We start from the raw sequence: 16775 nt of genomic DNA, 5'->3' as shown, positions 1-16775 counted from the left end.
CAGGCCCCCTCCCCAACTGAGGTTGCTCCCTAACCCTGGGAAAGAGCCCCCTTTCTTTTCTCCCTGGTTCTTCAGGGATCGTGGGGTCTGTGTTTGTCAGTTTTTTATTTTGAGCTGTGGCCCCTCTGAAGAGTAGAAACAGAAAGGCCTCTGCCTAGATCCCGCTCGGGGGGACTGGTCCTCGGAGCGGCTGGGGGCTGGCAAGACACCCAGACAGATGCATCAGTTCGGGGAACCGTGGGGATCTGGTGGTCTGCACCCACGGCCCCGGGGCCTGCTCACCATCCTCTCCCGGTCAGTCCCACCAGCAATACCCCCCGTCGCACACCACATCCATGCCCAAGAAGTCCTACTCCAAGATGGACAGCAAGGGCTACAGCATGTATGAGGACTATGAGAACGAGCAGTATGGGGAGTATGAGGGCGATGAGGAGGAGGACCTGGGCAAGGAGGACTACGACGACTTCACCAAAGAGCTGAACCAGTACCGGCGCGCCAAGGAGGGCAGCAGCCGGGGCCGAGGTGAGGCCCTGCCGCTCTGTTCCTTTTCTGGGTGTCTGAGCCGATCTGGTGTGTGTATGGGGGGGCCTGGAGGGGCGGTGCAGGGTGAGGCAGGCCTGGCTGACTCGGTGCTCCCTAAGCCCAGGAGAGGAGACGCATAGCCCTTTAGGGCTGAGGGAAGCACAAAAGGGGAAGTTTGGGGGAGTTAGCCACCTAAGAAGAGGGGCCGGTGCTGAGGGCCCTGGCTGGCATGGAGCCAGGCTGGGGTGAGGCAGGGAGAGGAGGAATTCACTTCATGGTCAGCTGTAAGGAGAGAGAAAGGGGGCAGCTTCTCACATCTGGGCCACCATAACCGACAGCTGGCTGCCTCTGCCCCCAGTAGTCTCCTCTCCCATCCTCCCAGCTCTTATCACCTGACAAGGTGTGACTGCAGCCCAGGGGACTGCCACACCTCTGAACCTTGAACTATGGCAGTTAGGAGGAGGGTGGGGGAGGGCAGAGTACCAGAGATTGGTCTGGCCTCTTAGAACCATCTTCTGCCAGTGAGATTTTCCACCCCAAGGGGGCTTCTAGGGGCTTCTAGGACCTTCTAGCTCAGCCTCACCTAAGGCCCAGCTTGTTATTTGAGTGGCCATTCAGCCCTTCTTCCTTTAAGAAGTCTTTCACGGACATCTCCCTGGACAGGCCCTGCCCTTTGCAGATTCTACACTAGCGCTGTTCAGTGGAGGTAGATTGTAAGCCACCATGTAATTTGAAGTTTTCCAGTAGTAATATTAAAAAGTAAACACAGCCCTGGCTGGTGTAGCTCCGTGGATTGAGTGCCAGCCTGGGAACCAAGGGTCTTCAGTTCAGTTCCCAGTCAGGACACATGCCTGGGTTGTGGGCCAGGTCCCCAGTAGGGGGTGCATGAGGGGCAGCCACACATTGATGCTTTCTTTCTCCCTCACTTCCCCACTCTCAAAAAATAAAATACTTTAAAAAGAAATTCAGCCCTGGCTGGCGTAGCTCAGTGGATTGAGCGTGGGCTGCGAATCAAAGTGTCGCAGGTTCGATTCCCAGCCAGGGTACATGCTTGGGTTGCAGACCATAACCTCCAGCAACCGCACATTGATGTTTCTCTCTCTCTCTCTCTCTCTCTCTCTCTCTCTGTCTCCCTCCCTTCTGTCTCTAAAAAAAGTGAATAAATAAAAAATCTTTTAAAAAAAATTTCAAAGGAATACAAACCTTCCTTTAAAAAAATACAAATGAAATAAAATCTTTTTAAAAAATAGTAAAAGCAAACAGTTGACATTAATTTTGACAATATATTTTGTCCACCTAATACATTCCAAATCTTATCACAATATGTAAGCGAAGTAATGTGATATTTTACATTCCTTTTTCTTTTAACTAAATCTTTGAAATCCAGATATGCCTTACACTTACAGCATCTGTCAGTTTGAGAGCTACATTTCAGGTGCTCAGTAGCCACAGGTGGCTGGTGGCTGCCGTATCAGACAGTGTGAAAGGAATAGTGCAGCAGTCACGTGCCCACGGTGCCGAGGCATCCCTATCGAGGGGACCACGGGAGCTGATAGTCTGCCCGGGGGATCTAGAGAGGCTTCTTGGAGGAGGAGGATCAGGATGAAACAGTTGATTTCAGGGGCAAACAATGGGTTAATGTCTCTCTCTGGTGGGGCCCGCTCCCGCGCTCACTCTCTCAATTGCTGTGCAGGCAGCCGAGGCCGTGGCAGGGGCTACCGAGGCCGAGGAAGCCGAGGAGGGTCTCGAGGCCGAGGCATGGGCCGGGGCAGCCGAGGCAGGGGCAGGGGCTCCATGGGAGACCACCCGGAGGATGAAGATGACTTTTATGATGATGAGATGGATGTAAGGTTTTCTCCTGTGCGGGGGTGGGAGTGGCTGGTGGGCTGCATGAGTTGTTGGGGGAGGCCTGAGAAACTTTTGGGAAAGAAACCATGAGATAGCAGGTCTGCATGTTTTAGTTGTTCACGTATGACTTTGGAATTGAGACAACCTTCACAGGGTTCAAATTGAAGAGATACTGAAGGGCGAGTTGTGAAGATGGCACCATCTTCCCACTGCTATCCCAGCGACTTAGTGCCTGTCTCTGGAGACAGGGTTCCTGAGTGTGCCCCGAGCGATTGTGGGCCTTTGCAGTGGGGGCTTGTTTATGCACCTGACTGCTCACGCACCCTCTCGCAGAGGAGAGCTGCCACGCTCTGTGCCGTGCCTGCTGGGACCTTTCTGTGCCTTTGTTACAGCTGCCTGTGGGGCACGGAGGTGCCCTGACGGATGGGCCCAGGGCAGCTGTAGTAAGAATTAGGGCCACCCACTGCTCTGGCTGGGGGGAGTGAGGAGGGGGGACAGGCCGGGGGGGCACAGGCCGGGGGGGCACAGGCCGGGGGCCCGGGCTGCTTACCAGGTCTTCTGAGTCTGAAGTTGTCCTTGAAACACAAACCAAAGGGGGCAGAATGCACAGTTAGGAACAGTGTTCATTGTTCCCTGCTGACGCCTTCCTTCTCCGTTCTGAAATTCCAGTATGGAGACTGTGAGGAGCCGATGGGAGACGAAGATTATGACGACTATTCCAAGGAGCTGAACCAGTACCGCAGGTCCAAGGATGGCCGAGGACGAGGTGGGCAGGCAGCCCGGGAGGTGACAGGTCTGTGGGACTCATTGTGGCAGCTGTTGGAGTTGGGTTCTGGGGAGAGGCAGCAGCCGGTGCCGTTTCTGTCCTCTGCAGGGCTCAGTCGAGGCCGTGGCCGGGGTTCCCGGGGTCGAGGCAAAGGGATGGGCCGGGGCCGAGGACGGGGCGGCAGCCGAGGAGGGATGAACAAAGGCATGAACGATGACGACGACTTCTACGATGACGACATGGGCGTGAGTCGACTCTTCATTCTGATCTGATGTGTTTAGCTGAGGCGTCTCCTTGGGTTTCATTTTTCCCCTTTAATGAGTTGTCCTCTGAGGCCAGCCCTGTCCTCTGCTCCCAGCAGCTGTTCCCCACAGGGCTGAGCAGCACTAATCATCCCTCCTGGGGTTTGTGCTGCTGGGGAGACCCTGTTTTTAAAGTCACATCTGTGTGACCCCTGCAGTCACTCAGAATGAGTCCCTAAGATTCGGAAGGTTTGTGGCAACCCACCCAGCTAGCCCTGGAGTCTCACGAGAGGTGCCTGTGCCCCCGGGAGGCAGGTGCGCTCCTGCACAGGTGCGCACAGGTCTCTGTTGCCAGCAGCTCCGACGGCCGGGGCTTTTCTTGTCCCCTGCTGGCATTCCACACCTGGGGCTCAGACCCCGCGCAGCCATCCCCACCAGCTAACCCCTGCTGCCCCCACTCACTCTGAGATTGCCTCCACCTGGCCCGCACCGGGCCCTCGCTGTCCCTCCTTGTCATTCCCCGTCATGGTCACACTCGGTGTTCCTAACAGGACGGCGGTGGAAGCTACCGGAGGAGTGACCATGACAAGCCCCACCAGCAGTCCGACAAGAAAGGCAAAGTCATCTGCAAATACTTCGTGGAGGGGCGGTGCACCTGGGTAAGGGGCCGCGGGACCTGCTCCCGCAATGGGGCGGCAGCCTCTCGGGGGCCCACGGGCCGCTGGGAGTGTTCCAGAGGCCACGCTCGTTGGGGGTGTGCTCGGGTTGGGTGGGACTGGTCAGCTACCAAGAGGTGCCGGTGGGGCCTGGGAGGCTCGGGCTCCCTCTCGGAGGGACTGGGGGCCAGAGCAGCATGACTTACCTGGAGTTTTCTGGTTCGGGGAGAATCTTTTTGGTCAGAGATTTCAATTAGGCTTCAAGCCTTGTCATGTCAGGATTGATGCTAATGCAAAAATGTAATGTGTTCTGCTTAGTTATTGAACTTTAACTTTGAAAAAGGAATTATTAAAGACATTTATAGAAAAGGAGGGGGTGGCCTGAAAAATCAGGCCAGCCTTGAACTTCACAGCAGAATTTAATGCCCCAAGATGGACCAGTGGGCACAGAATTCCGTAGGAAACCATGTAACCAGTGTTAGTTCAGTCGGATAGTTTTTCGTTCTTATTTAGGGGCAGTGGGCAGGTCCTGAGAGACACGCCCCTGGGGATTACTGCACCTGTGTTTGCATCTTAGAAAATAGTATGTGTTTCAAACACATGTGCATCTGCTAATAAAATACTCCTTATTACACAATTCCTACTATTTTTAGAAACTTACAGTACATGTAAATGAAGAGAAATGAGTAGCCATTCACCTGGGTGCTGTGTTTGAATTGTGTCCAGCTACAGATAATGAAAACGCAGCTCCACTGGCTTAAACGCACAAGTGTTTCTCCCTCAGAACGGAGTCTGGGGTGGGGAGGCGGTACAGGCTCAGTGGCACCCTAGGGGGCCCACGCTCCTTCCTGGATTCTCTTCTGCCACTTTTAAGCACGTGACTTTTGTCCTCATGGTTGCATAATGGCTGCTGTTCCTCCGGGCATCACATCTAAGAGCTAACAGGAAGGAAAATGGGTAGAGGGGTTTTTTAAAACATTGAGGCAGTTTTGTTTTCCCCGAGGACTTTTGCCTGTACTTATGGCTGGAACTTGAAGGGAAGCTGGGAAATGGAGTGTTTTTAGTTGGGCACATTCCTCCCCTAACAAAACTGGGGTTCTGTTGGGAAGAAGCATGGGACTAGATACTGGCTGCCATGCAGCAAACAGTGAAAAACAGTAGATAAAAGAGAAAGAAGGAACAGGAAGAGAAGAGTTAGGAGGCAGTGAAAGGCAATGGAATGGAGATGCAGGAATGGGGGTGTGGCGGGGGCAGGGGCCTGAGAGAGGGGAGCACACTGGGTCAGAGGGGAAAGTGGTGGAAAACCTGCCTTTTGCTGAGGGAAGTGGGGAGATTTGTTCTGTCTGACAGCCCTGTGCCTCTGCGGTGTCAGAGCAGGGCTTCCCTTTGCAGGAGGGGTGCACAAGGGCTCCCCGCACCACAGCCTGACCTTCCCGCTGCTTCTCCCCCAGGGAGACCACTGTAATTTCAGCCACGACATCGAGCTACCAAAGAAGCGAGAGCTGTGCAAGTTCTACATCACTGGGTTCTGCGCCAGAGCGGAGAACTGCCCCTACATGCACGATATCCTTTGATGCCCACAGCTGCTCCGGGTGGGGGGCAGACCGCCACCACTGGTTGGCAGTATCAGCTGACCTCGCTGGGCTGGCTTACACGCTCCCCGCCGGCACTGTGCCAGGAGCTCTGTGCGTGCGCATCTCACTGTACCCTCACCCCTGTCCCCTGACGGGCCTACCGTCCCGTCCTGCAGATGAGTGAGCCGAGGCACATGGGTTGTGTCTTCTCTTAACTTCCGCTCTTGAGACTGGCCACACACCGTTACCTGTTACCTTCCTGAGACCTTTCCAGCGGGCTGTGTGACCTCGGGCCCACCCGTGAACTGCCCTCCTCCTCTCCCGTGAGGATTCAGCGACCAGCCCGACGGCCAGTGCGGTGGGTGGGGAGCACTCTGCAGTAGGAGTCTTACTAGTCACTTTACCTCTCCTGGCTTCAGCTTCCTCATCTCCCAAACTCGGGGTGGGCTTCTGCCCTTGGGGTTCCATGAGATTAAGCATTTGCCTTAACTTGCCGTGAACGCGACTTTCCGTGTAAGCTGTACCACACGACCGGGAACTGCATCAATGGGGATGACTGCATGTTCTCCCACGACCCTCTGACCGAGGAGACCAGAGAGCTCTTGGATAAGGTAGGTCTGCGTTGGCTGTGGTGATGGAAACCGGACACTGTGCCCTCCGTCAGCTCAGCTCTGCAGCCCGCCAGCTGGCCTGTGTGTGGGACCAGGATTCCCAGTCACATCAATCTGGAGCTGGGCCATTTTAAGGAGGCAAAGGGGACTGTGTTGTTGCCCACAGGGGCAGTGGAGGTGGTCACACATACGTCATCTCTCCAGCCAGTGCAGTTTTCACTGGGGCGGCTGCTTGAAAGGAGTGTTGTCTGGTGTGATTTCTCAGTCCTTCAGAGAGAGCCCCTGGCACACGAAGAGGAGGGGAGGCTTAGGGTGGGTTGTGTTTCAATGGCAATGTTAAATGGTTCCATCTGAGTTTTAAGGATTCTGTTAATCAGTAAGAAATGTCACAGGGGAACTAGAGGTTCAGGGCTGGTGGGACACTTTGTCGCCAGGTAAGGTGTCAGGGCTTTCAGACGCATCAGGTGACATTTGAAACTCACCCTGGGGTCTGGTTTTCTCCCTAAGAGTCTTTAGGACTTTGGGAACCCCAAGGTCCTGGCCTTGGTTTCCTGATACATCAAGGGAATCAGAAAGAATGTGTCCTTTGAAACTGAGGCTTTTCTGCCTTCTAGTTTGCAAATGCTTGGAGGAGTTGGCTATTTTTTCAGAATGAAAAGGAAAAAAAATAATTTGGAAGAAGAAAGAACGAATGGGAAGAACCGAGCCCTGCCCAGGGTGGCTCGGTTGGAGCAATGCCTCGTAACTGGAAGGCCATGGGCGCGACTCACGGTCAGGGTACCTACGTAGCACCTAGGTTGTGGTTTTGATCCCTGGTCGGGGCGTGTTATTCTCCTCTTGATGTTTCTCTCTAAAAGCAATGAGAAAATGTCCTCGGGTGAGGATTAAAAAAAAAAGGAAGGGAAAGGATGGAGTTCATCAGTCAGTCTGATGGACCCACCCATGGGCCACGTTTAAGAGGCTACTGTCACCGCCCGAGGGGTGGGGTGAGCCACGCACAGGCAAAACAAGGGGACATCTGCTCCTCGGGGGCAGAGGAGAAGGAAAATTGGGACAGGTTCTCACTTGGCCAGGCTCTTCGTGGAGCATAACACCCCAGGACCAGAGTTTTGTGGTCAGCAGATCTCTAAGGTTCATGGGTTTTCTCATGGAGGAAGTAGTGGGCAGAGTCACTGCGACTGAGGGCCTCATTGAAGAACTGGACAGTAGCTGGTTGAGGACTGCCCCCTGCTGGGTGTTCAGAGTCTGCGTTCTAGACCTGCTGGAGCCACAGTTTTGTTTTGTTTTTTTTTTTTTAAACTGGCCACCTGCTAGGTTTGCAGCACAGTTTCACTAAAAAGGTTTCACTGGTAATTGCACAGCTCGAGTGATGCGGACAGAGAAACATCGGGAGTGACTAGAGGGGACAGTCTTGTAAGTCACAGGCTGCCACGTGTTTAATGTAAAATTTTCTAGTAGCCACGTTTAAAAATGAAAAGAAACATACAAATTTTAACAATATGTCTTACTTAGCTCAGTGTATTCATGTTCGAAATGTCATTGTAACAAGTAACAAGTGACGGGAAAAAGTAAGATTTGGAGGAGAGGTAGGTACTGTGCCTCCGGGTCTGGCGCTCACAGCCACACTGCAGGCCCCCAGCAGTCACACGAGGCCGGTGGCCACTGCACAGGACAGCACAGCTCTGGACGCCCTAACGAAAACCTGGAGCAAACACGGGAGCGAGTTGCAGCTTCTGCTCACGAACACTGAAAGCGTTGGTGTCATCCCCTATATTGGGTTGAGTCCCAGAGGGCTAACAGTGAGTGTAGAACCTAGAAAACCACTCCAGAATTGAACATGTGTGGCCGGAAGGTAAAACTTCCCCGTACCTTTGGCAGGGGCCTGGACTAACCCTGACGAAGGTGTTGGCCGCCATCTCCTCCTCCCCGGAGAGCGGGTCTGCTGGGGCCTGGGGCCCATGTGGTGGCGCCACCAACACTGCGCTGAGGCTGCCCCGTCCTTCCGCTTCGTTTCCCCACTCCCCAGTAACCCTTCATCTGTCCAGGCACCTCTTCCCGGCCGTCCCCTCCAGGTTTGGAGATGTGCCTGCCGCTGGGCTGGACGCTGCCGTTTCTAGAGGAGCAGCTGGCAGGACTGGCGCAGAGAACCCCCACCAGGCTCCCCGTTCGCCACGTCACGTGCTCTCTCTCTCTGGTTCATGTCCGTGCATGCGTGTGTTCTCGAGTTGTGTGAACGTAGGTTGCGTTCCTTATAGTTCTCTGCCCTTAAGTTCCTCAGTTACATGTCGTCGTTTTGCGGTCAGGTTCTCGAGGTACAGTTTGTTGCCAGTAGAGCTGCCCCTGTCTGAGGCACAGCCCCGGCGCTTTGACAGACGGGTGGGCCTGTGGCCGTTCCGTCACCAGAACGCCTCTGTGCCCTCACGGTCCCCGGCCCCCAGCAGCCACTGGTCTGTTTCCGTCGCTACAGTTTGCCTTTTCAGGAGTGTTATATAAGCAGGTTTATACAGTGTATGGCTTTTAGAAACGTGTATGTGTTTTTTTGTTTGCTTGTTTGATTTTAAAACGTGTGTGTGTTTTGAAGCTGGCTTCTCTCACTGGGCATGATGCGTCTGAGACACACCCAGCTTGTGGAGCATGCACGGTGCTGGTTACTGTGTGTTGCTGAGGGGTACTCCATTGTGTGGAGGATTGAATTTTTTTTTTTTTTAGAGAGGGAATGGGGGGGTGGAGAGAGAGAGAGAGAAAGAGAGAGAGGGAAACATCAATGTGCGGTTGCTGAGGGTTATGGCCTGCAACCCAGGAATGTACCCTGGCTGGGAATCGAACCTGAGACACTTTGGTTCCCAGCCCGCACTCAATCCACTGAGCTACGCCAGCCAGGGTAGGATTGAAGTTTTTATCCAGCTGTCAGGTGAAGAACACTTGGTTCGTTTCCAGTTTGGGGCAGAAATCTGGAATTATTTTTTTTTAAGATTTTATTATTTATTTTTAGAGAGGGAAGGGAGGGAGAAAGAGAGAGAGAGAGAGAGACATCAATGTGCGGTTGCTGGGGGCCGTGGCCTGCAACCCAGGCATGTGCCCTGACTGGGAATCGAACCTGCGACACTTTGGTTCGCAGCCCGAGCTCAATCCACTGAGCTACGCCAGCCAGGGCTTAGAAATCTGGAATCTTTAACCAGCTGATACGAGCCTGCTTCTTTGGCCTAATGGGCCTTGGCCCGAGTGGCCTGTGCGTCTGTGGGTGTGGCGGAGCTGGGACCCCAGGTTGCTCTGCATCAGGCCCCCCAGGCAGCTGGCTGTCTCACCCAAGGACGAGGTCCTGGGAGCCCGTCTTCACTGCTGGAGACGACCCTCCACAGCATCTCTGAGGAAGATGCACAGCTGGACTGGATTTGGCATTTCTGGTGGGAATGAGGTTTTCTCCTGTTTCACACGTGATCGTGTGTTATATGTGTCAGTGTCCGGGCACAGATGCACTTTACCGCTACTTCTGAGGCAGCACCTGAGACCCAGGGCGGAGCCAGTGAGTGGGTGCAGCGGGGCTGGTCTGTGTCTGAGAAGAGTCCTTATTGGGCGTTGTGGGGTCTGACTGTGGGCTGGGGGAGGCTAGGTCCTGGGATGGGAGGGCCTGTTCTCTAGCCGCTGGCAGGCCGAGTGGTGTGCATGGTGGGACTTCTACCCAGCGTGGGATAGAGACGGAAGCCCTGACCGCAGGGGGCGCTGAGAGGCTGCATTGCTGGGTGCAGACAAGCCCCAGTGTTGGGCACGCAGGAGTGGTGCTGCCATTGCAGAGCCTGTCTCTTGTGGGAGAGCTGCAGGTCCTTCTGCTGATGTGAGTTTATCGCTCCACGCCGTGCTCTGTGCTGGTGAAGGGCAGGGAAAAGATCGCCGCAGCTCCGGTCCCCAGAGCTGGCGGTCTGATGGAGGAGGGATGCTGACCAGTGCTCATGGGTGCTGAGCGGCGCCTTGCGTTTGTCCTAGGTGCACCTTGTCTGGGGAGGCAGAGGCTCTCGGGAGGCCAGTGTCAGGAGACCTGGAGGGAGGATGGGCGTCAGGCGGGGGTGAAAAGGCGAGCATGGACCGGGCATTCCTCGCAGGAGCTGGGGAGGTGCAGGGTGTGTGGCACATCTGGAGAGAAGATCGTGATCGAGTTTGTTCCTGTTTAGTGAGGCACAGCCGTGTTAGGTTTTGCCTTTCACCTGAGGGCGTTGAGTTGCCTTTGACAGGATCCAGCAGAGCAGGGACACAGCCATAGCTGTGACTGACGGTGGCTCTCCCGGTGTGCAGTGGTGGGGAGACCGGACAGGACGCCAGGGCTGGGTGCCAGTCCAAGCCAGTGAGGCCTGGGGGTGAGACAGCACCCGCGCCAGGCCAGTGTTTGGGTGTGTGGGGATGAGAGAAGGAGGACTTGGCTGTACCCCAGGTCCTGGTGGGGGCGGGAACACAGAGCTGGTGGACGAGGAGCAACCTGGTGGAAGTGGTGCCTGCAGCCCGGGGCCTGGTGGGCAGGAAGTGAAGGGTGAGGGAGGCATGTGCCAGGCAGGGGGTGCAGCCTGAGCAATAGTTGCACACCCAGTTGAGGAACTGAAAGGGGCCGATTCTTTGGTGGCGGGGGCGAGTGAGTAGAACGTGGGGCCAGTGAAGCAGAGGTCTCCCTAGCCCCCACAGGAGGCTCCACGGCCCTGGGCTCTCTCCTGCACGGCTGGTCTGGGGCGGTGTTTCCCACAGCACAGCGGGCACCTGTGAAAACGTTCCCAGTCAGCGGGTCCCCCTGTGCCGCTGGTCCACACAGGCCACCCCTCAGGTGGCAGGACTTGAAGGGACAAAAATGTCCATTGATCAGCTTTCCAAGTTTCTCATCCCTTGGAAGTCTGTACTCTGCTGTCCCAGGGTCCAGACAGCATTGCCGATCGTAAGGAGAGAGAGAAGCCGAGAACTGCCCGGCACGTGCCAGGAGGTCCCGCCTCTGCCACCTGCATCCCCGCCTTCCCTGGGTATAGGCACATGAAAGACTCAGGGCCCAGGGCTTCTGTTGGGGTCTGGGCAAGTAGGCAGCCTCTCCCAGGCACGTGCCTGCATTCCCAACCCCCAGAAGGAAAGGGGGTGCCCAGTAGAAAGCACATTGTTTGTAGAGTTGAGGCACAGGGAGCCCCCTGATTAGTCAGGGAATGCTGGGAACCCTCTGGAAATCCCGGCTCCGAAACACCAGCTGATGGCCAACACTGCAAGGTTTTCCAAGGAGAGCGGGCAGGCCTGCCATGTTTTCTGCCCAGGATCCTAACTGGTGCGATGTGCTGCTCAAACCCAGACTGGAATGGTCCGCCTGCCCCATCTCAGGCCCTGTGCTGGGCTTGGGGCACCTCAGGGCCTAGAACAGCCCTGCCCTCCTGCAGCTGACAGCCTTTGGGTGAGCCAGGAATAAGCAGGCACAGCAGCAGAACACACCGTCTGCCAGAGCCTGGGTAGCACTATGAGGGGGCTGACAGTGTTCCATTGGTGAACGCAGGAGACCCTCCATGGCGACGTGGAGGGAGAAACACCTGCCTAGGGTGCAGGCCGGGCCCTGCAGGGGGAGGGCTTGGCATTGGGCAGACTGACTCGGGGCTGGGTGCTTGGGGTGCAGGAGTCTGGGGTGCCCAGAGAGGAAATGAAGCCACCTGGGTGTGGCGAGGCTTCCGAGAACCCGGCCCCATTGGGCTCCGGGGGTCGCCATGAGGAGCTGGGCTTTGATGGCAAGTGCAGTGAGAACCCCTTCAAATCCAAACAGCACGGTGGCACACTGGCCAGCCTCAACAGATGGCACACCCTACCCCGTGGACGAGCTTTGAACATGTCATTCTGGGTGACAGAGGCCAGACACGAGAGACCCTGTGTTGTAGGGTTTATTTTCTGTGAAACGTCCAGAATCAGGAAACTTCTAGAGACACAGAGAAGATAATTGATTTCCAGGGGCTGGAGGGAGGGGGAGTAGGGAGTGACTGCTCATGAGTAGGGTTTTTTTGGGGGGGGTGGGAAGAGTAGGGGTTTCTTTGGGGGGATGGAAAGTTCTAGAACTAAACACAGGTGGTAGTTGGACAACCTCATGAATATGTTTAATGTCACTGAATTGGACACTTCAAAGTGGTGAAATTGTTGCGTCTTTCACGTTGCGTGTGCTTTGCTGCAGGACAGGAATGGTTCCCCCTCCCTGCCTACGGGTCGCAGGGGACATGGCCGTGGGGTGGGGTGATGGTTTTTGTGACAGAGAGGCTTCGTGGTCATCGGCACTGTGCTGTGAGGGCTTCCCTCGGGGCCTCGTGCGCTCAGGTGCCCCTGCACACCCAGCTCCTAGCACTGGAGGCCTACCCGGCTGGCTTCTGTTCCCTCTGACTGTCACTCCCTCTGCCCTTCCCACCGCAGATGTTGGCTGACGACGCGGAGGCCGGCGCCGAGGATGAGAAGGAAGTCGAGGAACTGAAGAAGCAGGGCATCAACCCCCTGCCCAAGCCACCCCCTGGTGTGGGCCTGCTGCCCACCCCACCCCGGCCCCCCGGCCCTCCGGCCCCGACCTCCCCAAATGGCAGGCCCATGCAAGGCGGCCCCCCACCCCCGCCACCACCGCCACCCCCGCCACCCGGGCCCCCGCAGATGCCCATGCCGGTGCACGAGCCCCTGTCCCCGCAGCAGCTGCAGCAGCAGCAGGACGTGTACAACAAGAAGATCCCGTCCTTGTTTGAGATTGTGGTGCGCCCCACGGGGCAGCTGGCCGAGAAGCTGGGTGTGAGGTAAGCGCCAGGGCCGTTGCTGTGAGCCTGGCACTCTGCCAGGTGGCACACGGCCTTTGTCCAAAACACTTGGGGGCCTGGCAGAGCCCCCCATTGCCCCCCACACTGAGGCATCCACATCTCCTCGAGGGCATGGCCCCCACCCTTCCTTCACAGCCCCTCTCACTGGCACCGTTTCCTCCTTCTAGGTTCCCTGGACCCGGAGGACCCCCAGGGCCAATGGGCCCTGGGCCCAATATGGGACCCCCGGGGCCGATGGGGGGTCCGATGCATCCCGATATGCATCCTGACATGCACCCGGACATGCACCCCGACATGCACCCGGACATGCACCCCGATATGCCGATGGGCCCTGGCATGAACCCTGGCCCGCCGATGGGACCCGGCGGCCCCCCAATGATGCCCTATGGCCCTGGAGACTCCCCACATTCTGGAATGATGCCCCCTATCCCACCAGCCCAGAACTTCTATGAAAACTACTACCAGCAGCAGGAAGGCATGGAGATGGACCCGGGACTCATGGGGGACGCAGGTATGCAGGCCCCGGGTGGGCGGGCAGGGCCGCTGGCCACACAGCAGAGTGCGGGGAGGGCCCCTCTCCCAGTGTCGGGGAGCACGGCTCCACTCCATCTCTGTCCCGTGAGTGGCTGAATGTTGTTCGTGGCAGAGTCACTACCCTGTTGAGGCCAAGAGGACTGGTATGATCATTGTCACGATAATTCCAGCTTCTCAGACATCTTGCCTGTTGCCCCGGCAACAGGGACGTGGGAACTCAGAGGGGCAGGTGTGGGCCGGTGCTGGGCTGAGGGGCTGAAGTGACCTCAGTCAGAGCAGCTTCCTTCCCAGTAGTTTGTGGTTTGGGGCTACTGGTGCCAGCCTTGTGGTTCTGCTAGTCCTCTCCTCACGTCTGACCATCTTCCTTCCTCCTCTCCTCCTTCCTTTCTCACTAAAATAAGAACTGGTGTTGGTAACAACGATGATGCTGCGGCCCTAGGTGGTAGCACACAGCTTACGGGAAGGATGGAGTGTACCCAGGGCCTCCCAATGCCCGGCCTACTCTGGCCCTGGTGCTGGAGCCGGCGAGTGGCCACAGCCCTGGCCTCAGCAGCATCTGAGTGGGTGGAGGCGCGCAGCCCTGGCCATTGCTGGGAGGGACCAAGGGCACTGTGGGAGAGTGAGGGCCGAGGCCTTGGGCAGACCTGGCTCTGGCAGGGCCAGCGGGCAGAGGCTCTGAGAGGTGACTGGGGGTGAGCAGGGGGCACAGCGCGGCGGAGGCCCTGGACAGTTGGCTTGTTTGAGAAAAGCAAAGGCAGCAGATGCCTTGGAGCCGGAGGACAAGAGAGAAGTCCCAGCGGAAGGGGGCCTCTGTCCTCGTGGTGAGGTGGCCCCATGGGAAGGAAGATGGGTGGCAGCAGAGGACTGAGAGGGCGGTGGGTGGTGAGGTGGGAGTGGGACCGGGGGAGCTTCTGGGCTCCTGTGGGTCATCCTGACTGAGGCGGGGAGAAGCAGGGCTGGATTCTTGGTTTGGAGATGGTGCCACGGGCCCAATGTGACTCCCTGTGTGTGCGTTACACAGCAGGCAGGCATGGCGGGGCACTGGCCATGGGCACAGTCACCCCGAGGGCGCCGGGGCACCGGCACTGTCCCTGGCCAGGGAGTCCTGCAGGAGGGAGTCCAGCGGGTGGGGGCCGCACCAGTGCTTTGGCCATGGGAAGTGTGAGATGCCCTGTGACAGCCACGCGGACCTGTTGCGGGGATCGGAGCCAAGCAGGCTGGAGGTCAGTGAGCGTCTCTGGCGTCTGGCTGGTATTCGAAGCCGCAAGAGCAGGTGTTTGGGGCAAGAAGCAGGGGCTTTAGAGAGACAGTGACAGGTTCCTGAGTGAGAAAAGCGGGCTGCTGGGGGGCAGCTCCTGCAGCCCCGCTTACTTGTGTAAACGTCTGTGAGACTTGCCCACCAAAGGGCTGGGTACAGACAGAGGGCAAGTGTGTGCCCTGGAGTTGCTTGCTCATGTTCCTAGCTCGGGAACCTGCCCTTTGGATTGTGCGGCCCAGTGGTCTGTAGTGGACAGCAGGTCCTCGAGTAACGTCTCACTCAACGTCACTCCGTAGTGGTGCTCCTGAGGCGCCCCGGGAACGTAGCTCTTGTCTGCGTCAGTTAGCCTCCGGTAACATTGGTTTGGTTGTGTTTTGCTTAAAGTCACAGAACCTGTCCAGGATGTCGAATGAAGCACGGCTGTGTTCACAGGTGTACGACCATCAAGCCACTCTTGAGGGAAAGTTGTGTGCAGGGGACAGGGTGTAGCCTAGACCAGGCTTGCCCATCAAGGCCACGTGCTACACAGTTCAAGGGCTAGAAGAGGGCGATCTTTCACTTTCAGCTTTATGCCTTGTATGTGAAATATTTACCCATTTAACAATTGGAATCCGGGGCATTTAATTTAAATTACAGCACAGGCTCACTGTTGCAGTAGCACTGGCCACACTTCAGCTGTGCACTGGGCCTGTGAGGACAGTGGCGGCTGTGTGGCACATCTCGTCCTTGCAGGGCATGCTGCGAGGCAGCACTGACAGGCACGCAGGCACACGCACGCAGTCCCCAGGTCCCCTGTCCCCGCCCGGCTATCTCGAGCCGCCTCTCCACGTACAGCAGCTCAGACACCCAGAGGGAAGGAGGGGAAGGAGCCACTATGGGCTTCGTGGTTGGCAGCGGCCCTAGCGACATCGTGATGTGTGTCTCCTTTCTTCACCAGTCTCCTTCCCTGTGGTTAATTCCCAGTGCTTAAAACTGTGTGATGCAGTGTTTTTCTTCAGTATTACAAACCGTAAAACTGGTGCTCGTGGTAAATGATTCAAACAGGTCAGAGCGTATGGAGTAAAAAGCGAAAAGATCTCTCTGCTCCTCTGTCCCAAGTCTCATTTCCAAAGGGACTGTTTTCTGTCTGTCTTTCCAAAGCCTCCTCTTTGCATTTTACAAATATCCGTTTGATGTCCCGCCCTGTTTCCATGTCATGGCATTTGCCCGTGTCACTAAACCTCACCATGAACCCCATTCTCATCCTGGCTGCACCCTGGTTGGCCGCTCCGTCCCCCGCCGTGGGGCTTTCCCTGGGGCCCCCGGGAGGGCAGGAAGGGGCGGGCTGCGCATCCTCACGCATCGCCATCACCATCCCATGGGGCGGCTCTCCAGTCGAGGGCCTGGACGGGCTGGAGCTGGCACCTCGAGGCCCTCCCCGACACGACCCCTCGGTTCTTCCCTGCCACAGAGGACTACGGGCACTACGAAGAGCTGCCGGGGGAGCCTGGGGAGCACCTCTTCCCCGAGCACCCCCTGGAGCCCGACAGCTTCTCTGAGGGAGGGCCCCCAGGCCGGCCGAAGCCGGGCACCGGTGTCCCCGACTTCCTGCCCTCAGCCCAGAGGGCCCTGTACCTGAGGATCCAGCAGAAGCAGCAGGAGGAGGAGGAGAGAGCGAGGAGGCTGGCTGAGAGCAGCAAGCAGGACCGGGAGAATGAGGAAGGCACGTGTCCTCCCCCGGGGCCGGGGCTTTCTCTGACGGGCGCAGCCCCCTCCTGGGCCGCCGTGCAGGGGAGCGGTGGGGAGCACCCAGATCGGGCTCTGCACCGGCAGGGAGCTTGTGGCCAGGGAGGACCCCTGCCTCGGGCTGTGAAGTCAGGCTGGGGCTCTGCGTGTCTTGAGAAAACTGGAAGTTGGGGCTGCCCTTCTGGGTCTTAGGGGCCAGGAGAGACCTGACCCCGTTGAGGAGGGCGGGCTGGTCCCTGGAGGAGGTGGCAGGC

General features: G+C 57.2%; 1 protein-coding gene across 6 annotated transcripts in view; it reads left to right on the top strand.

Annotated features, from left to right (window-relative positions):
* Positions 1 to 16775, top strand: part of ZC3H4 (zinc finger CCCH-type containing 4) — a 40627-nt gene that overhangs the window by 19413 nt on the left and 4439 nt on the right. For 5 of the 6 annotated variants that reach the window (XM_028529435.2, XM_028529432.2, XM_028529430.2 and 2 more), the window contains 10 exons: positions 300 to 522; positions 2216 to 2367; positions 3040 to 3136; positions 3245 to 3381; positions 3930 to 4037; positions 5486 to 5597; positions 6110 to 6219; positions 12619 to 12983; positions 13172 to 13515; positions 16247 to 16498. In XM_028529435.2, coding sequence (XP_028385236.1) covers positions 300 to 522; positions 2216 to 2367; positions 3040 to 3136; positions 3245 to 3381; positions 3930 to 4037; positions 5486 to 5597; positions 6110 to 6219; positions 12619 to 12983; positions 13172 to 13515; positions 16247 to 16498 — 1900 coding nt within the window. The remainder of the gene's footprint in view (positions 1 to 299; positions 523 to 2215; positions 2368 to 3039; positions 3137 to 3244; positions 3382 to 3929; positions 4038 to 5485; positions 5598 to 6109; positions 6220 to 12618; positions 12984 to 13171; positions 13516 to 16246; positions 16499 to 16775) is intronic. The other variant, XM_036012459.1, reaches the window with a different exon arrangement.

Source organism: Phyllostomus discolor, chromosome 12, assembly GCF_004126475.2.
Source record: "Phyllostomus discolor isolate MPI-MPIP mPhyDis1 chromosome 12, mPhyDis1.pri.v3, whole genome shotgun sequence".
In the NCBI taxonomy this organism is placed as follows: domain Eukaryota; kingdom Metazoa; phylum Chordata; class Mammalia; order Chiroptera; family Phyllostomidae; genus Phyllostomus; species Phyllostomus discolor.
The sequence above is the reverse complement of the archived record's forward strand: the minus strand, read 5'-3'. Positions and strand labels throughout refer to the sequence as shown.